Here is a 22,205-nt window from a genome sequence, read left to right as displayed (position 1 = left end):
ACTACCCATTTCAAGAAGAATTGAGCCCACATCACCGCACGAGTTTTTGACTTTCCTCCATGGAGAAGTCACCTATCTCACCTCTGCCTGAAGGTAAGAGGTTCAGTCAGCCTCACAGCTGCTTTATAGGAACCAACTTCTTCAGAACTGGTTCTAGTAGGATGTGATTATATATTAAAATATTTTTGTGTGAAGTTTATAAAGGCTCTAAAAAGTATGTGTTTAATTTGTTTTTAATTAAAAAATTCTAACTTACAATTTACAATTTTAACCATTGACAATAAATTTGCATTTAAAACAAAGACAAGTGGGTCAGGGCCACCATCCTCCAGTTGCTGCATGACTGAAATCTGTGATGGTTTCTCTTCCACAGCATAATCTGTAAGAGAAAACACATTGTAATGGATTGGTTAAAGGGACAAACTGTGAAAGAAATCTGGTGGAGAATGGGATGACTAGTCACACAAAGAGACAAGCATTTGATTTATAAATAGGATGACATAGGTCCTGGTTTGTGGCCACTGTCTTCCTGCATGTACCCTGGTTGGAATGAAAATAAGGCTGTCCTATATATAAACCCTAAAATGGTTTGTTTCACATCTGCTCTACCTCTTTATTTAACAAAAATGTTCAACTATTTTAGCAAAAATGTCACAGAACAAATGTTTTAAGACCAACATTTAAAATAATCAAAAATACATTAAAAGGTGATCATATACTAGAAATTCTTATGGAAAAGATGTCAAGAAATCGGGACAGAGGGAAACTGATTTTTTATTCTACACTTTTATTCTATTTAATTTTTTGACCCTTATGAAGCATTAGACTTTTTTAATGCACTAGAAAAATATAAGAAACTGTTTTCTTGAAATAATTTCTCTAAATCTGAGAATCCACCACATAGATCACTGACCTCATTAGTAGGCCACACTTGAGACTGTAAGCACAGACCAGTTCATACTAGAGAGCTCCAATGCACTCCTCCCTGACTCTGCAAGCACACACTGTACTACTTAACCACTTCATTCTTCATGGTGCTCATTTCAGTATAAAGTCAAAATCATGACCAAGAATCAGAGATTCGAACTTAAAAATAAGGAAAGGGAATTACAAATTGAAATTTCAGTGCTGTTCTGATAAAGTATATAAAAAAGATACCATTTTTCACTGATCAAAAGAAATAAAATCTGATTTTCTGACCTTCCTTTCAATGAAAGTATGTTTGAAAGAAAAATTAAAGTGATTTAATTTTTAAAAATAAGTTATCCTATTAAAATAAAAAGCTGCAAAATTCTAGTGAAGAGACTGTAATATCAAAACAGAGCCAAGCAATATGACTTTCTTTTAATAATAAACTATTACAATTTTTATTAAATTATGACATATTAAAATACTTGGGTGTCATGGCACATACCTGTGGGAAGGTAAAACCATGCCAGGAAACTTGCTAAGGTAGAGTGGGTCTGAGGCCTGGAGACTCAGTGGTCACACACCTGAGATAGTAGGTGCCTCCCTGCTCCCTGCCAAATTCCTGGCCTGGAACACCTGCCACACTCCTCATATGAGGAAACATGACCTGTGGTTATGTAAACCCAGAACAGAGTTTTCTATGCTAATTAGGTACCAAGACGCCCTGAGGGTTTAGCCAATAAGATTCCCTTTGCAGACATTCCTCCCTTGGATCTGTCCTGAGAAGTTGGTACAGTACAGTATGCATCTACTTTCCACAATAGACAGTCAATAAACAATTTAGAGGCAGACTGTCTCTTTCATCAAGAATCGCTGTGGGGAGCATGGAGGAGCGGCAACCTAAGCCTCCTGGAGAAGGCCTCTGTGCTTCTGCAGCCAAGCTAAGAACAATCCCTGCTGAGCTAAGCTGGAGCTCCCCTTCCCCCAGCCCAGGGCTAGATGCTGTCCCCAGCTGGCAGGGTCCACAACTCCAACTCCTCTCCGTCTCAGTGATACCTAGATGTCCAGGAGTTTGGGAGCCCCCAGTCCCAGCCCCTTCACGGGCCTGTGGACCCCAACACTTTGTTCCTGACTTCTCTGAGTGGTTCTCCAGCTCCAACTGGAGGCCCGGAAGCCAGGGAATACAGCTCGGAATCCTCACATCTCATACTGTATGTCTTGTGCTTCTCTGAAACCGAGCACCAACCAGCTGCATGGGATAAGTACAGTTAAACTCCCACATTTCACCTCCCCAGTGGTGGGTGGGAGAATGACCCCCAATACTTTTAATCCAAGCAGATCAGGGGATAAAGCCAGGTGGATCTCTGTGAGTTCAAGGCCAGCTTGCTCTATAAGGTGAGTTTCAGGACAGCCAAGGCTACACAGTGAGACCCTGTCTCAAAAATAGTTTCACTTATACAGCAACTTTCTTAACAAAAATGTGTTGTAGTGAGTCCTGGTTAAAAAAGCACAGGGGCGACAGAACTAAAGAGTGCTAAGCCAGCTGGGACAGCGACCTCTGATGGGACAGCACTCAAACTTTCATGGGATGAGCTCCATGGAAGCAGCAGCATTTAGAAACCTGAATCAAGACCTAATGACTTCATGGTCGAGGTGAAAGCATCAGACTTACAGTCTGTATACAACAAATGAGAAAAGTGTTTATACAGACACAAAGAATAACAGAATAGAGGAGCAAAGCAAAGAGTTACTTTGCAGGCATTCTAGGAAAAGGCTGAGAGACAACGGAAAGGCTAAGCAGCTCCAAAGCCTGGCATACATGAGGCTTTCAGAGAAAAGGGAAAGGAATAGTTAATACCAGCTTAACTGTTGCCAGTTTCTTGCTATAGACATAAAAGTATGTAATCTGATTTAATGCCCACAATGACATTTAAATAGGCGTAGGTTCGTTGTTTTTAAAAACAGACCAGAGTTTACTTAGAAATAGTTCAAAAAGGATGAGTATTTTGCCCTCTATAAAGTTCATTGTTCCTTAGCAAAGGAAAAAGCATAGAAGTATAAAAAGTCATCCATCTGTAATGACAGGCAAGGTGTTAAAAGTGAACTGACGAGAACTACTGAAAGAGGATTACAAGGAACTGCGCATGTTCAGAGGAATTATCCTGGAGAGACGGCTCCGAGTGCAGGTGCACCTGCTGCTCCTGCAGAAGACCTGGGCTCATACAGCTCCCAGCACCCACAAGGCAGCTCACACTGTCCATAACTCCACTTCCAGGAGACCCTCTCTTGGCCTCTGTGACTACCAGGCACGCAGGTGGTACACATAAATTCATGCAGCAAAATACTCAACTCCATAAAGTAAGCAATTTATACTTACAGTCCATTAAATATTTTATAATTTGTGTAGTGTCTATGTTCTAAAGGTAACTGGCAACAGTACAAAAGACAGGATGTACGAGGTGACAGGGACCAGGGAAAAAGGCTAGGATGAAGGAGAAATGAAACTACTATTAGTAACTCATCCCTGGAAGCAGACTGACTGGATGCTGGTGTGCGTGTATCCAGGCCGCTGTCCCAGCCAGCTCAGCACTCTTAGCTTGGGTCACATCTTTGCTCCATTACCAGACCCCCTACAATGTATTTTTATTAAGAAGGTTGTTGTGTAACTACAAACGGGTTATTTTAATAAATTTTAGCTTAATAAGGAATTATAATGGTTTATTTATTATTTTTTTTTTTTTGGTTTTTTGAGACAGGGTTTCTCTGTGTAGCCCTGGCTGTCCTGGCACTCACTTTGTAGACCAGGCTGGCCTCGAACTCAGAAATCCGCCTGCCTCTGCCTCCCGAGTGCTGGGATTAAAGGCGTGCACCACCACGCCCGGCTTTTTTTTTTTTTTTTTTGGTTTATTTTTTAAATAAAGTACATCAGATACCGGGTTCTCTTTCAATAAAGTTTGTATCTCTTAAATTCAGTTGCTTATACCATCTTTTACCATGGAAAAACAAATACATTTATATATCTATTTAATTAAAACATTACAAGCCTGTGCTACCACACCCAGCTAAAAGATAATTTTTTTTTTTTTTTTTTTTTTTTTTTGGTTTTTCGAGACAGGGTTTCTCTGTGTAGACCTGGCTGTGCTGGAACTCACTCTGTAGACCAGGCTGGCCTTGAACTCAGAAATCTGCCTGCCTCTGCCTCCAGAGTGCTGGGATTAAAGGCATGCACCACCACTGCCCAGTTTAAAAGATACTTTTAACAGCAAAAGTGCTGCTTAAGTCCTCCTGATGCATCTTCCTAACGGTTTTATCATACTTTAAAACGAAAGGTAAATTAGCATCCTGAGTGCACCTGGCTGAACTCTAGAACCACAAGCAACTCTTGAGAGCTTGGTGAATTTTCAAATACCTTTCTAGAGACTAAAAATGACATTATGCCAAAAACCATAAACTGGTACACTAGAATAGTCCCAGCCATGTTTTCATAGCATTGTGGAAGCTGTATTTGTTATCAGACAGAAGAACGGCTGTCACTGATCACCCTCTCCTTAAGCAGAAGGCAATGTGTGGTACGCATTAACTACTCTGCGCCAACACTGAAGCCCACGTACCGCCTTTCACACCAGTGGAGATGAGGATGGGAGGAAGGCCATCTTCAGGAATAAGGTTCATTGCACTTCCAACAGGACTTCCAACCTGAGGAATGCTCCCAGAGAACAGAGAAGTATCAGCCTAGAACACACAAAGCACAATGTGAGCATTAGAGTGTATACAGGACTCCAGTAAAATAGAAGTAACTATTCGGGTAACACTTGGAATTTATTTTTTTTTTAATTAAAGACAAGGTCTCACTATGTAGCCTTGGCTGGCCTAAAACTCACTATATAGACCAATCTGGCCTCAAACTCATAAAGGTCACCTGCCTCTGCCTCCCAAGTGCTGGGATTAAACGTGTGGGCCACCACACCAGGTGCCCCTTGAATTCCTTAGATAGGATCTCTAGCGCAGGCTGTCCTCAAACTCACTACATAGCTAAGGATGATTTTAACTCCTGATTCAATTACAGGCATTCAATATCATGCTCAGTTTATGTAGTGGTGGGAATTGAACCCAGTGCTTTATGCATGCAAGGCAAGAACTTTACCAACTGTGCTCCAGTGCCAGCCCCAGTAGAGTTAATCTTAACAACATACATTACAATCACTACAAAGTCCACAAGTAATACAGAGATAACTATTTGAACAAGTATTTCTAAACATACATTTAAACCACAACAATTTCTGGAAATTTTAGAGGTACAAACTTTATCCAATAAAGTGAACTGTGATCTTTGGATGGTCATGATACAGGTTCACCAACTGCTTTATTCTGGGAATAAATGGATAATGATGGACAGCATATATGTATGAGGACAGGGGTATGTGAGAAACCTCTGTCTTTTTTGTTTGTTTGGGTGTTTTGTTTTGATACATAGTCTTAGTATGCAGCCCTGGATGTCCTGCAATACACTATGTTGACCAGGCTGGTCTTGAACTCTGCCTCTCAAGTGCTAGAATTAAAGACGTGCATCACTATGCCCAACTTAGTATTTTTTTCCAATTTGCCATGAATTGAAAACTGCTCTAGCCGGGCGTGGTGACGCACACCTTTAATCCCAGCACTCGGGAGGCAGAGGCAGGTGGATTTCTGAGTTCGAGGGTCTACAAAGTGAGTTCCAGGACAGCCAGGGCTACACAGAGAAACCCTGTCTCAAAAAAAAAAAAAAAAAAAAAAAAACTGTTCTAAAAGGTTTCATAAAAATGTATCCAAACTCTTATCCTTTAATTAAAAAATAAAAAGCCAGGACTATACACAGGTGGCACAGGAGTGTAATCCCAAATATTCAGGAGGCTGAGGCAGGAGCATGGAATGTTCAAGGTCTGCCCCAGCTAAGAATGAGATCAAGACCAGCTTGCAACTTAGGATGCTCCCAGTCCAGAATAAGGTCTAAAGGGGCTGTATTTATAGCTCAATGGTAAAACTTTATTAATCTACCATTTACAAGGTCCCGGATCCAATCTTCTAAACCTCAACAAGGACCAAAAAAAGCTGGTATTTTCTGTGTTTCTGAATATTAGATTTTGATTTAAAAAAAAAAAATGTCTGAGTGATCTATCTGCATGTACACCTGTGCGCCAGAAGAGGGCATCAGATCCCATTATAGATGGTTGTGAGCCACCATGTGGTTGCTGGGAACTGAACTCAGGACCTCCAAAAAAGTAGTCAGTGCCCTTAATCGCTGAGCCATCTCTCCAGCCCTGAATATTATGTTTAAGGAAAGAAAATTCTATTAGTTTCAAAACTGTAACTGACTTCTACAGATACAAAAGTGAAAACCTACTATGAGCTATACCTAAGGTAAACTGTGAGCCCTCCATCCAGGAGAAAAAGACTTATAAACTTAAACTTTGGCATCGTTTTTTAATCTTTTTTTTTTTTAAGATTTATTTATTTATTTTATGTATATGAGTACATTGTTGCTATCTTCTGACACACAAGAAGAGGGCATCAGATCTCATTTCAGATGGTTGTGAGCCACCCTGTGGTTGCTGGGAATTGAACTCAGGACCTCTGGAAGAGTAGTCAGTGCTCTTAACCATTGAGTCATATCTCCAGCCCCTCATGTTTTTTAATCTTAAATGGAAACAACAAGTTAAACAACTGAAGATGCTGGAAGAAAAACAAACACAATGTCCCTTAACTATTTTCAGGCCACTCTACCTTTTCCTTCTGAGGTCACCACAGAACCCAGGAACATAATTTGAAAATCAATATCTAGGGATCTTGATATCTTCTAAGCCTGGCCTCTACCTATAGCACCAGCCTGAGCCTACCTGACAATCTTTCCCTTAAAAAGAACTTTCAAGTATAGAACAAACAAGAGCAGCCAATTTTGCCATATTTCCTTTACTTAGACACAGACACAAATGAAGTTACGCTTATTAAATTAGGTCCAAAGTACAGAAGGTTTCACACAGAAGTTATTCAACTTAACAAAGGACAGAAGACAGTACCATGCTAAGCAAAGTAGTAGTCACTGTTAGCTGCCCTCCTATTCTTACCTCTGTTGGTAGAGGACTGGTGGCTACAGGCTTGACTGGGTCATGTGACACAGCCAGAGTTCCTGCAGAGGAAGTTCCATTCATTGTTAATTTGGCTGCATCAGCAACTTCTCCATTAGGTAAAATCCCATCAGCAAACCAAACTCTCCTCTGCTCTCTGGGCTGAGGCACTTGAGGGACCAGGAAAATAAAACAGGCATCAATGTGACATTGATAGTGTTTCTAATGGCAAAGAAGAGGTCACCAATTCCAGAGGTTCAAAGAGGTTCTATTCATTATCATCTTAGGACTACATACAAAAGAACTGTGGCTGAATGACAGCAGTAGTAACTAACAAAAACTCTTCTTTAAATATTATTTACTTAAAAAAATACAGTAATTCTTAGACACCTCTATGATTATGTTACATAGTCTGTTCTGCATTGCTGACAGAAACCATGGAAAGTGTTTTAAATGCCCAGAAAACGGATTTATAGTATTTGAGGGGGTGGGGAGGATCTAGCAAAAATAAATCCCCAGTTCCTAAAAATATGAGGTCCACAGAAATTAATATTTGGAAAAATGTTTTGGTACTACTAAAAGGCAAAGATACCCTGAAGAATCCTGAAGAAACACTGATTCCTCAAGGAAGACTTGGCACAGACATCTAGGAATTGAGGCACAGACTGACCAGGTCTCCGGCTAAGCGGAACTGAAGGGAAGATCTGATCAGGTGCTACTCTGCACGTTAGTGAAGGGCCAGGGAAAGGCTGGAAAACAGCACTTGATGAAACAGTGTCCGTAAGTCCAGTTTGGAAATCAGTCTGAACAGTCAAAACAAAGAGACCAGGGAAGAACAGCAAAAATAACACATGAAGCAAAGAGAATAGGACTTTAAGAGAGCCCGAACTCACAAAAAATACAAGGAGTCTATTCTAAGGGATGATCAGAAGAGGAGAGATGGGGAAGAATGATCATTTCAGTAGAGGTCTGATCTTCCAAAGGGAAGGAACGCCGTAACAAGGGAGAGGAGTATTACTAGGTGAACAGACACAAAATTAGCGAAGACAGATTGAAATAACAAGGGAAACATCTTGATAAAGTCATTTTAAGGAAATATATAATTGTTATATTTATAATTAATATTCTTCTATATTTATAGTGTGCCTTTCATCTGATACTATCATAACCATAAAGAAGTGGCAACCCCCAAAAGTTGAGATTACAACCTATCATATGACATAATCAGAGTTAAAGTCCTGGATTTAAAGGTCTATATATGAGGTAATATTTTATATTTTATAATGGACTAATTAATCATGAAAAGAGAACATGGCAATGTTTATTTCTGAAAGCACTACCAGAATGGACTGGTCAGCAGGAAGAAGGCTCATGTTTATCACTTGGCAAACTCCTACAAAGAACATTTAAGTAAGTATGAATATAGGACCTTACAGGATGGCTTCAAAGTCTACAACTTGCAGGTATAAGCACTGAAATTAGTTCAGTCTTAGGGTGGAGGGAAATGGGCATGTTTTCAGAAGTCCCTCCAAAATATCAGGTACTACAGTATTTTTTTCCTTGCCCACATATAATCTTGACATATCTCTCATGTTTAATAGCCACCCACAGAGGCTTATCTGAGTTTTAAAGAGTGGTGCTGTAAAGCCCTATCAGCACCTTTCAGAGGAACATGGTGAAGAAAAGGAGAGAACAGCACACGATCCCCTACCTTCTGTTCCAGGGTGCTTTAAAACTCCCACAGGTACCATCACAGTGGGAGGTGGAGAGCTCAGGGCTCCTGAGGCCTGAGCTTGCTGCAAGGGAGGGATAGTAGAACAGTATTCAGCAGGATTGTTAGGGTTAGGGCTCTGGCTTGAGGCACTCATCATGTTCTCCCAGGCTTGAGCTAAAGCAAATACAGACACAATCAATGTGAATGGATTGCAAAATATGGACATCAAGACCTCGACAATATTGGATAAATAAGCTGCTCCTCATTAACACTCACAGTACGTCTCTCGCCCAGCTAGTGAAGGTATTCAGGATTAGACGGCTTTAATTCAGTTAGAGAGACCACTTAGCTAAGCAAATTATTTGATGAAAAATAGTAACTCCAGGACTGTTGATACTACTGTTAGTTATGAGGATTTGTTTATTTTTTAAAGGAGACCTGGTATTTCTTAAGAGGGAGGAAAATAACATCAGATCTGCAACTAAGATAACCTTTATATTGTCTATTAAAAAAATCAAAATCAGGGACCAAAAAATAAATTCCAATGCATATACTGTTTTAGTGTTATTTTTAGATTTTCAGGTTCTTTTTAGCTGAGATGAAATCTCATTTGAAAATTCAGAAGCTTAAAGCTCGGGAGTATGTGTCTCAGTATTTCTATGGTTTACACTTTAATTCAGAAAACACCTGTATAGAAGTATCCAGCAGTAAACCACTGCATGGACTTGGAGTGTTGAAAAAACATAGGATCTACTTGAACATGAAAATGTGCCACTATCATATGAGTGTGATCAACCAGTAGATCAAAAATACATTAAGAGTCTACATAGCTATAATCTTATTAACTACACACTGACATAACATTCTCTTTAAAAGTAAACAGAATGGATGGAGTTACAGAAACCAAAGACATCAAAGGTTTTTGGGGTTTTTTTTTGTTTTGTTTTTTTTTTTTTTTGAGGTACAGGTACTATATGGCCAAGAACATGAACTACCCAATTTTTGAGCACCTTAAAAACAGGATACCCCCATTCAACATCAAGGAATGATCCAAAAGATTTTGAATATTTACTTTGAATATGTATTTCCTCTATGGCTTGTAACAAAAGCTATGTTCATTTGAAAGCACTGGCAGGAAGAGGGAAGGAAGAGAATAGGAGAAAGGAAAAAGAGGGAACACTGAAAAGCATCAAATTAAATATTCAGAAAGAGACCAGGCTAAGCCATGCAGGAGGAAAGACACTGGGAAAACCAGAAGTAATTACCTTAGGATCCCCTGATAAGGGCCTCCTTGGCTTAACAAAATGTAAGTGATTTCATACGAATCCTCTGCCATTTCCTTCATCTTTAGCTATGCCAAGTTAAAACAAATTGCTATCAAGTTGGAAGACCTCATCAAATAAAAAAGGCATTAGGCCCTGTGATTAAGCTGTATATTCTTGTCTGTGGATATGTGTCCACAGATGAAAGCCGTGGAATAGAAAAACATCAGTTGAGCAACTCAGTGAAGTAACCATCATCCAAACACTGATCCGTAAGAGGAAAGAGAATGATTCGTGTTTCATCAAAATTTTAAGAATTCAGAAATGGGAGGAAATTAGGTAGATCATAGGATATTAGAACAGATCAGATAAACTGACATGCAATAGGTTAATAAGCCAGCAACAGGAAAACATCACTATGAGCAATGCAGACAGACAGAGCAGGAGGGATCTAAGAGCAGATAAATTCTAGTCTCCAGGGTGCCAGGGACATAGTTAGCAACAGTGTCCAGTTTCAACACTATGTCTACTTGGAATTGTTCTGGTAACTGTACAAAGACACATCCAAAGAGAAAATTCTATCGCATGGTAAGCTTTACTGTATCTATTCACAAGAATACTCAAGAATTTTGGTTTTGATATTTTTTCGTTTTTTAACTAAAATGTCCATGGATTAATTTCTAGTCCCATAAAAGATGAATAATGATTAAGTTTTATCTTCCTTCTCTTGGCTATATTCTTTTCCCATGTAAAAGATTTTTTTTTTCAGAAATAACTGGCAAATAAATGCACGAATTTCTACTTGACACTTGATGCTAAAATACTTATTTCTAAGAAAATTAACATTGTTAAGAAAGTAAGTTCTGAGGAGAACCTTGGCCCAATTTTAAAATCTCATAGCTATGTAGTCAACACACAGCAGCCCACCCCTCTCACCATCTGACAGGGACATGCAGAGTTACACAACACCACTTTCTCAAAGGACTTCATTCTTCCCACAGAACTTACCTAGCTTTAGCATTAACTCATTAACTCTGACAGAGGAGCTCTGCAGAGCTAACATACTTTCAAAACACGGAGACTAAACTCAGGGTTTTCAGTTACAGTTATGGCATTCGGGAAGGTGAGCAGGGGAAAAGGGAGTTTTCACAGGAATTCTCTGCACTGCCAGCGACTGCATCCAGCTGTTTCAATACGTACCATTCATCAGCACTGAGTGACAGATTACACACACTCTGGCTTCCTTTCTGTCCATGTACAGCAGTTTGCATTTTAGGCTGCAGCAGGAAGCACAGAAAACCTGGGAAGAAAAAAATATACTGAACCATCAGGATCATGGTACAAAACAAGTGATGAAAATAAAAATATTGGCCATGGTCACACAGAAAATACATAGCAAGGAGAAAATAAAACAAGATTTTAGTTACCCTTGGGCAAATTCTACATAACACCAGTACCTAAGAGATCGTTGCATCCATTTATCTATATAGGAGAAGGAAATGATCAAAGATGATAAGTTCTAAGTTCTGTTTTCTATTTCCTAATAACCATACTAGTTTGCTATGAAGTATAAAATCAAAACATACAACTCAATAATAAAAATCAGCATAGCTCTAGCTCTAGAAAGCCAGAGCAGGCCACAGAGTCAGTCAGGCCACGTTCTAATCCATCATTCTCACCTTCTGAGCTCAGCTGGGACCTCCCTCCCTCTCCCTTTCCACACCGTGCAAAATTCCCCAGGTTCTGGTTAAGATTGATCTTCATGGATTCTTTAGTCACTTACCACATAGCTTTGTAGAGGAAGAAAGCTATTCCCAGTAAAATAAATTCTATCCTAGTTTTCATGGCCTGGAATTAGCTTATGCCTCATAAATTTGAACTAAGAGATGAAGAGTCATATCAAAGTTAACATTAGTTAGAGCAGCTTTTTTTCCCATTTGGGAAAATGTACATATTCAGCTACTATTACTAATTTAGTTTATAGAGGACTTTGGATTTTCAAATCAACTAAGATATACAGAGTACAGAAGGTATGCTAGACTTACTTTATCCAAGAAGAAACTAAGGGTTATGTTTCGCCTTTCTTTTTCTGAGACAGTTTCACTCTGTAGCCAAGGCCTTGAAATTACAGCAATCTTCCTCCTGCCTCAACATTCTAATTGCTAGGACTATGAGTATAAACCACCATATGCAGCTAAGAAGCTGAAGAGCCAAACACAGAGTCATTAGGGCAGGCAATGAGATACTCTGGCTGGGTTCTGCATGAAACTCATGAGTAAGCTGTGTGCAAAGCTAAGAAGTTAAATTCTACATTGCAATGGAAAACCTAGGATATCTAATTCTAAATGTTGGTGTTCAAGAGAGGCTATGTTCTATACATGTACCATGTGCATGCAGATACCCATGGAAGCCAGAAGAGGGCACTAGATTCCTTGGAACTGCAGCTAACAGACAACTGTGAGCCAAGTGGCTCAACAAATCTTGCCATATGTAAATGTTCAAGTTAAGTATAATCCCCTCCACTTTACAGATGAACAAACTGCCTTGCCTAAAACTAAAGCAGCAAGCAAGCAGCTATAAAGATGTTCGAAACCTGGATCACATTATTTCCAAAGAGAGTTCAAGGCTGAATAGGTAATCACCTAGTATATTCCTAATATCTAAGAGACACTGACCCCACCTTGAGCCTTCTTAGAAGGGAACAAACACCCCTGGGAGGAGCTACAGAGACAAAGTTCACAGCAGAGACTGAAGGAACGACCATCCAGAGACTGCCCCACCCGGGGATCCATCCCATAAACAACCACCAAACCCAGACACTATTGTGGATGCCAACAAGAGCTTGCTGACAGGAGCCTGATATAGCTGTCTCTTGAGAGGCTCTGCCAGTGCCTGAAAAATACAGAAGTAGATGCTCACAGCCATCCATTGGACGGAGCACAGGGTCCCCAATGAAGGAGCTAGAGAAAGGACCCAAGGAGCTGAAGGGGTTTGCAACCCCATACGCGGAACAACAAAATGAACTAACCAGTACCCCCAGAGCTTCCTGGGACTATACCACCAACCAAAGAAAACACATGGTGGGACTCAAGGTTCTAGCTGCATATGTAGCAGAGGATGGCCTAGTTGGGCCAAGTCGGTCATCAATGGGAGGAGAGGCCCTTGGTCCTGTGAAGATTCTATACCCCAGTATAGGGGAATGCCTGGGCCAGGAAGCAGGAGTAGGTGGGTTGGGGAGCAGGGGGAGGGGGGAAGGAGATAGGGGATTTTGGAGGAGAAACTAGGAAAGAGGATAACATTTGAAATGTAAATAAAAAATATCTAATAATTTAAAAAAAGAAAGAAATTCTGACCCCATGAAGCTGGTGAAATGGCTTAGTGGATAACGTGCTACAAAACATGATTGGTGACCTGAGTTTAAGCCCCAGAACACATATAAAGGTAGAAAGTGGAAGGAGAGGACTCCACAGTTGTTCTCTAATCTCCACACACAAGGCCTTGCACTTGTGCACACACACATCATTTGCACACAGTGAATAAACAGACACTGACCTCTTTTGATATTCACAGTGACCTTAGCAATATACTTCAACCAACTTTTAAACAATTTACTACTCTTTGTTTTTCGAGGAACTATCAGTGACCTTACCTTGTATTAACATTTGAGGACAGAAGCAAGTCTTATGTAACTGATCACTGAAGGTATAAACCAAAACATAATCTGCTTTAATGTTCTGCCAATGCAGATCTTATGAAAGTTATTCTGTATTCATTGTTCAAATTCTCAAATGAAAAACAGAAATGGCTGTAACTTAACCAAAAAATTCAACGTGTAATTTTATTTAAATTAAAAAAAAATCAACACCTAAAATAAATTTAAAATGCATTTAAAATTTTTTTCTGTTTTAAAGTATATTAACAAATTTTTCTTTGAAAATAATGACATATCCACTATGGAAATCAATGTGGTGTTTCCTCAGAAAGCTGGGAACAGATCTACCTCAAGATCCAACTACAGCAACCACTTGCTCTTGGGCATGTGCCCAAAAGACTCTATAGCCTACTACAAAGACACTTGCTCATCCATGTTCATTGCTGCTCTGTTCATAACAGCCAGACACTGGGGACAGCCTCGATGTCCATCAACAGGTAAAAGGAAAAAGAAAATGTTGTGCATTCATGCAATGGGGTATTATTCCAGGGTTAAAACATACTCCTTAACATGACCTGCAGTCTACCTGACCTGTTCCCTGACTTTCTCTACAATATCTTCTTATGGGACTCTTTCCTCATTCACTACACTTTACCACAGGGGACTCATTTCATAAACAGTGCTTTTCTGCCTCTGGTCTTCCTTCAGGCTGTTCTTTTTGGAATATCAAACGTCGGTTCACACAGGCCTTTGCAGCATGCCCTACACATAACGACCTTCCACACTAACTTTCTTGTTTATTTCCTTCATAGGCTTTACCATAACTTATATATGCTTAGCTTTGGGATACATAATACACATGGGGTTATGGATAACAGTTACTGTTGATATAAACTCCATACTTGGTACAGAGACAGATGAGTGAATAATCAACACAATCAATCAGCCAACTATGACTTGTTTATTCATAGGCAACAAATGTTTATTGAACACTGTGAAGCTGCAATTACTGTGTTGTATACTGGAAACTCAAATAACAACCAGAATAAATGCCAGGGTTCGGTACAACAGAGAACAAAGACAAAGCTGTGTGATAACTGCTCTGTGATAGGTCAGAGTTTCTTTTAATCAACATAGTCCTGTAGAGGGAAATGTTTCCCTAGCTTCATTAGAAACCACATTGAACCTGCTGGTCTTATTTGACCATGCCAGAACATGTTAGGTAGAGTATAAGGGGAAACTGAATTGCATGTAATATCCTATTTAAAGAAGGCAATTATTGTTCTCATATCTGTTGATTCCCATCAGTACATAAGTAAGAATCTATGGAGGTTTGAATGAGTATGGGCTCCACAGGCTCCTGTGTTTGTATACATAGTCCCTAGCTGATGAACTGTTTAAAAGGATATTAGGTATGTCCTTGTTGGAGATGTGTCACTGGGAGTGGGCTCTGAGGATTCAAAAGCTCTATCTGCTGCCTGTGTAAAGCTCTCAGCTACTGTCCCAGTGCCATGCCTGTTTCCCATTGTTAATGACAATGACAAACTTGTCTTTGTCTCAATCTATTTTTTTTGTGTGTGTGTCTCAACTTACTGTTAAATAAGAAATCTAAGAAATACAACTATTTTAAAGTATTTCTTGGGCTGAGAATGTAACTCAGTTGGTAAACTACTTGCCTGGTAGTACAGGCCTGTGATCCAACACTCCAAAAGTTCAAGGGCTCTCTTCAACAACACAGCTAGTCTGAGGTCAATCAGGGCTTATATGAGGTCCTGCCTCAAACAAACAAGAAGTGTGAGGTATCCACATCTGTAATCCTATCACTTAGAAGATGGAGGTAAGAGGACCAGAAGTTCAGGCTATTCTCTGCTGCTACAGAACAAGAATGAGGACAGCCTGGGCTTCACAAGACCTGTCTCAAACAAACAAAAAAGTTCCAATGTGGCAGCACATACCACTAATTCCACTATTTAGAAAGCAGAGGCAAGAGAACTATGACCATGAGGACAGTGTGTGTTCTAAGCCAGTCAGGAATATATAACAAGACTCTGCCTCAAAAACTGAGGAAAAAAATAGTAAACCATCCCCCAAGTTCTAGCATTTATTGTATCTAAATTCGATACCTTTATCTAAAACTGAAGATGTTAAAAAAAAAAGTACTGTTGCAATACAAAACTGTTTATTTACTTTTAGTTTAACAAATACCAACTAAGCATCTCTTATGTGCTAGGTCTGAATCAGAAAGATCTGTACCAAAGAGCTTGGAACAGATTCCGAGGACAAAAATAAGCAAATAAATATGTAAATCATAATCAGAAAAACAACAGATGAAGAATACATCAAAGTATTTGGGTTAGTGCTAAAGAATTGTGGTTTTGGACTGTGAATTTTAAATCCTAAGCTCCAACATATCTTTATTAGCCAACCTAGGATCTATTACAATCAACATATTTGTTCAAAAAGTACATTTATTACTGTTGTATAAAAATCCATGCCGGGCGTGGTGGCGCACGCCTTTAATCCCAGCACTTGGGAGGCAGAGGCAGGTGGATTTCTGAGTTCGAGGCCAGCCTGGTCTACAGAGTGAGTTCCAGGACAGCCAGGGCAACACAGAGAAACCCTGTCTCGAAAAAAAAAAAAAAAAAAAAAAAAAAAAATCCATGCTTCTGGATTTCTACAAGTTCTTCCTGGAAAGTAGTTTCTGCATCCTGCTGATTATAAAAGTGTTTTCTGTGTAAAACGTTGTGAGATGCTTGAATGAGAGCTGGCGAGCCCCCAAGTAAATATGGGAGAAGAGGAAAAAATTCACAGGAAGCGTTGAGCTTTGCTAAGAAGAACTGAGCTCTGCTGGTGGCCTTGAAACAGCTGCAGCATTACAACGTTCAGTGCATCTCACTGACTGGCTTGGCAGAGTCCTCAGATGGAACGGTTTTGCAGGGAGGAAGAAAGTTGCAGTAGTTCAGGTCCACAGCAGGCCACAAAACAGTGGTCATGACCTATTTTGAGTGTGAGAGAGAATGTGCTGTAAGGCTACTTACTCTTTGGTCCACTTTCTGTCACATCTTGCAAACTGATCAAGAAATGGTTTCTTGTTGCATAGAATAAGAGATGGTGACAGCTCAAACAGCTTTTGGTTTTCATGTGGCATCTACTTACCAATCTCCTTCAACCTTTCCAGTTTGTTTGAAATGCCAAACAAGCTGAGTGGTCCAATGACCACCAAACTGTCTACGTTAAGTTACCTGGTAACTTCTGTGCAGTTTTGAGATAACCAGCTTAAATGATTGCTCTCAAATGACTGTTCCCAACTTCCAATGGACAGACACTGACCTACTTATCTTCAAGGCTCTCATCTTGCAAAACTTCTTGAACCACGTCTGCACCGGACATAAGCAACTCTTGGGAAAAATGTGTTGTTGATATTGCATGCTGTCTTTGTTGCTCTTCATTCTTTTTGAGCATTTAAAATTGCTCTAATGTCTTTTAAACATAATTTCCACAGTATGACTATACAATAGAATAGCAAATAAAAAATCATCAGCAAAAAGTGAGAACTGTGAATTAAAATGATGTAAAATACAACCATATTCATTTAAAAATGTATTCCAAGGGGCTGGAATGATGAACCAGTGGTTGAGAGTATTGGCTGCTCTTTCAGAGGACCTGAGTTAACTTATAATTGCAGAAGGCTAGTTCTATAGCTCAGTGTGACACAGGCTTGCCAAAAGCCCAGATTTCATCCCCAGGACAGCAAAAACCAAACCAACAACAAAGAAACGAAACAGTAAAAACAAAACCAAAATCTAACTATAACTGCCCCCAAATGAGGCAATTCTTTAATGGACAAACTGTAGTATACCTATATAATACAATCTTATTCAGCAACAAAAAGAAATTTGCTATTACGCCATGAAAAGACATGATAAAGCCTGAATGCATTTGAATCAGGGTCTTGTAGCAGTGAGGCAAGTGCTTTACCTAAAGCTGATCTATGTCCAGCCTGCCAATGCATACTTCTACATTAAAGAAGCCAGTTTGAACTAACATACTGTGGGATTTCAACTGCAAGATACAGTCTACAGAAAGTAAACTTACAAAAGCAGTAATAAGATCAGTGGCAGAAACAAGGAGGTCAGGCAGATGAATGAGCAGGAGTACAGGGGACTTTTAGGATACCCTAATTATGCTGGGTGACACTGTGATAAAATAAATACATATTTATTAAAGCCTGCTACAAAGTAAACGGTAATACAAACTGTAGCCCTACATATTAGGTTCATAAGATTTATAGCAAAAAATAATATCTTGATATTGAAATGTACCACATTAATGAAAGTTGTTAATAATGGGTTAAACTATAGAAAGGTAGAAGTTGAAAAATGTACTTTGTGTTCAATTTTTTTGCTCTGAAAAAAGTTTATTAATATTCTTTAAATGATCAAGATGGCTTGGGAACATGTGGAGGTGGGCAAGATATACATATCTTTGTTTTTTGTTTGTTAGGTTGGTTTGATTTGTTTTTTTGGTGGTTTCTCTGTGCATCCCTGGTTGGTCTGGAACTCACTCTGTGGGCTAAGATGGCTTTAAGCTCAGAGATCTTCCTGCCTCTGCCTCCTGAGTGCTGGGATGGCAGGTGTGTGCCTCTACTGCCTGGGCTTTTTTTTTTTTCTTTTGTTTTTAAACATCAAGTGTATGTGTGTTTCAGCTGGTAAAGTACATGTCACACAAATATAAGGACCTGAGCCACAAGCCTCAACAACCACATAAAGGGCCAGGCAGGATCCAGCTGCTTCTGCCTCCTAAGTGCTGGATTAAAGGCATGTGCCACCAGCACCTTGCCACCACAAGCTTTTTCCAATTGTTTATGTATTCTTTTCAAAAACTTACCATTCACATGACTAGATAAAACATTAACAATTTCATGAAGTTAAACATTCATTGTTTTCTGGGACCCACAGCTAACCCCATTTCTACAGTTGGAAAAGACAGAATGACGCCCAGGACCATAATGACCTTAATTGCGACATTTGGACCTAGCCTTTTAGACACAGCTGTTGAGCCACTTTTCATTTCAGTCCTCATCCGTGGCCTGGCTTCTTTCCCAATCATGCTGGCTATCATCATCATCATCATCATCATAGTCGTCGTCCTCCTAGAGGCCTCAGTTCAATTTGCACTATAAGCAACTATGCATTCTTAATGGAATCTGGAAGATGCTCTATGTTTTATGAATTAACAATGAGGAAGGAGAAAGAAGGGAAACAAACCTCCAGTTTAGAAAAATTTTTGAGCTGCTAAATTTGTAACCTTGTAAAATCTGTCTCTGGACTTCTTGAATATAGAAATGGGGCTAAACCCACTGACTCCTTTCAAGGCTGTCATGACAGGATGTATGGAGTCTGAAGATAGGGTAGCACACATATCATTTTCAAGACACAATATGGTGTAGAAAAGAACTAAACTTGGATAATTGTGGGAGAAAAGATTCCACGTGTAGGAAGTTCTTGGGTGGAGGCACTTGGATGGAAGAGGGTTGAAGGACATGGCCAAGGGATCTAAGTTTCAGGAATCAGGGACGGAAAGCTAGCCAGTTAGAAAGGTAAGGAAAGGGGCCACTGGCAGGCAGCCACTTCCCAGGCACCACTTAGAACATACGAGTGTGTCAGCGTCCTCTGGTACAAATGGCAGGCTCCATTCCAAGAAACATCTTTTCTCCTATGTTGGAGAGACCTCTTTGAGATATATGACTACAAATATATTAGCAGTCTTTGACATAAATAGAATGGATGATGGTCAGTAACCCCTATACCCTCATACAAATGGTTTGATCGCTGACTAGTAACATCTTTTTGATGTAAACAGCAGTTGCTTCCCTTTCCCAAGAAGAGCAAGAAATTTGCAATATGAAGAAAATCCTGTTTTATAACTTCAAAAACACCAGACCAAAGCCAAAGAGCAAAATGAATATAACCAAAGATATGTTAAGAAAATGGGGGCCGGGCGTGGTGGCACACGCCTTTAATCCCAGCACTTGGGAGGCAGAGGCAGGTGGATTTCTGAGTTGGAGGCCAGCCTGGTCTACAAAGTGAGTTTCAGGACAGCCAGGGCTACACAGAGAAACCCTGTCTCGAAAAACCAAAAAAAAAAAAAAAAAAAAAAAAAAAAAAGGAAAAAGGAAAAAAAATGGGAGTGATAACTACTTCCTTAAAGAGATATGTACATAAATGCCCCAAAGGCCCTTCTTTCATACCACTATATCTTAATTTATTATAAAATTCAAATTAAATACATATAATCAGTCTTTCTGCTACCACGGCATCTGTGAAAAAGCTTGTGGCAGCCAGGCGGTAGTGGCACAAGCCTTTAATCCCAGTACTCAGAAGGCAGAGGCAAGTGGATCTCTGAGTTTGAAGCCAGCCTGGTCTACACAGAGAGTTCCAAAACAGCTAGGGCTACACAGAGAAACCATGTTGAAATGAAAGGAAGGAAAGAAGGACAGAAGCGAGGGAGGGAGGGAGGGAGGGAGGGAGGGAGGGAGGGAGGGAGGGAGGGAGGGAAGAAACAAAGAAAGAGAGGAAAAAAGAGGTTTTGAAGTCCACCTTTGACTGCACCCATCCTTTAGATGGCAATCATGAATGATGACAATTTTGAACAGTTCTTCCAGGAGAGTCTGGTGGCCGGGTTTTAACCATTGAAAGCAACAGGAAAGGACGACTGAAACTTCTACAGTGCCTTCTCCTAATGGACACAGTGGAGCTCTCCTTTAATCTCTGTTCTTGGGAGGCGAAGGCAAGTGGATCTATGTGATTCAAGGTCAGCCTGGTCTCCATAGTGAGTTCCCAGACAGCCAGAGCTACCAAAAGACCCTGACTCAAAACAACAAAAATGAATGAATGAATCAATGAATGAGGAAAAGTATTTTGGTGATGATGAGTAATCAACATGACTTTTTACTTGTAGTTGTTAACAGTACAGTCATAAATTACACAACTTTCAGATTAACCAGGATGAACAGAAGACGTAAGATGAGATTTAAAACACATTGATGAGCCAGGCGGTGGTGGCACACGCCTTTAATCCCAGCACTGGGGAGGCAGAGGCAGGCGGATTTCTGAGTTGGAGGCCAGCCTGGTCTACAAAGTGAGTTCCAGGACAGCCAGGGCTACACAGAGAAACCCTGTCTCAAAACAAACAAACAAACAAAAAACCCCACATTGGTGTAAAATATTTTGTATAAATTCATAAATAAAATATTTAGGAAGAATAAATGCATAAACTAAAAAACTGGCTGTTTGCCATTTCAGACATATACAGAAGTTATGATAATTTATAACTATATTTATAAACATTCAATCTTTCAAGTATCTATAAATTCAAATATCTGAGAAGGAAACCTGTCTAGAATCATATTAAAAATTAATCTAGAACATGTTTCAATATGCCACTTTGATATTGTATGTGTCACCAAGCTATTTTTTAATATAAGTGATGGGGATTATGAATGTCTTATACAAACCCTGATGAAGAAGTTTGTATGACAAATTAACCAGAAATGGAAGCTTATTGCAAAATAAAACCTAAACTGTAGCCCTCTTAACTGACACAGTTAACAGCATTTCTGTTAACAGGCTGGCTTCCAGAAAATACACTCAGCTCAAGTATTTAATAGCTATTCTTCCCACTGAGTGATCTCAGCTCATCTGCAAACTCTGTGGTCAGCATACAGCACAAATCTTTGTTCCCTTTACATAGGTAGGTAGATAGATAGATAGATGGATAGACAGACAGAGAGACTAATTTTTACTTTATTGAAGGAGAGGGCATGTTCATGACAGTGCAAGTGTGGTAGTCAACAGACAACTTGTAGGGGTACATCCTCTCCACCATGTGAGTTCTGGAGATCAAACTCAGGTTATCAGCTTTGGCAGCAAACACCTTCACCTGCTGAGCAATCTAACAAGCCCCAAACACAAGTCCCCAGGCACAGAGGTTCACACAAGCTCTGTTCGACTCGACAGTCTATACAGAAAGGGAAGCAGGAGATCCAGAGCTTTTTCTATGCATCATAGCGCTACAGGATACAAAGTATCTACACACATAGTCCTACTGTGGCTCTGTTCTATTCAGTCAAGATACCAATAAAAATTAAAAATTCATTTAGTTTGATTTATACTTGATTGATGATATATGTAGGAAAGTCCAGCTCTCCATGGGTGGTGTACCCCTGGGCTGGGTAGTCCTGGGTACTATAAGGAAGCAGGAAGAGCAAGCCATGAGGAGGAAGACAGTAAGCAGCATTCTTCCATGCCCTCTACGTTAATTCCTGCCTCCAGGTTCCTGCTCGTTTGAGTTTCTGTCCTGAACTTCCTGGATGATGGACTGTGATGTGAACGTGTGAAAGAAATCCTTTCTTCCCCAAGTTGCTTATGGTCATGGTGTTTCATCATAGCAATAAAAACCCTAAGACACTTGGTATCTACACTATGGTGTATGAATAATACATTTCCCCAATTGTCTTGGGCATCTGGATGTTTGGTCCTCAGTTGGTGGCCCTGTTTGGGGAGGTT

At 39.9% G+C, this 22,205-nt stretch overlaps 1 protein-coding gene across 2 annotated transcripts in view; it reads right to left on the bottom strand.

Annotated features, from left to right (window-relative positions):
* Zfyve9 (zinc finger FYVE-type containing 9) overlaps positions 1–22,205 on the bottom strand; it is a 145,906-nt gene that overhangs the window by 47,952 nt on the left and 75,749 nt on the right. Inside the window, exons 5-9 of one of the 2 annotated variants that reach the window (XM_021160572.3) lie at positions 11,187–11,286; positions 8,722–8,898; positions 7,011–7,180; positions 4,521–4,641; positions 257–379 (exon numbers count right to left, since the gene is read on the bottom strand). In XM_021160572.3, coding sequence (XP_021016231.1) covers positions 257–379; positions 4,521–4,641; positions 7,011–7,180; positions 8,722–8,898; positions 11,187–11,286 — 691 coding nt within the window. The remainder of the gene's footprint in view (positions 1–256; positions 380–4,520; positions 4,642–7,010; positions 7,181–8,721; positions 8,899–11,186; positions 11,287–22,205) is intronic. The other variant, XM_029476023.2, reaches the window with a different exon arrangement.

Source organism: Mus caroli, unplaced genomic scaffold, assembly GCF_978045245.1.
Source record: "Mus caroli unplaced genomic scaffold, Mus_caroli_1 scaffold_6, whole genome shotgun sequence".
Classification (NCBI taxonomy): domain Eukaryota; kingdom Metazoa; phylum Chordata; class Mammalia; order Rodentia; family Muridae; genus Mus; species Mus caroli.
Note: the sequence above shows the minus strand (reverse complement) of the source record. Positions and strands in the feature narration are given on the sequence as shown.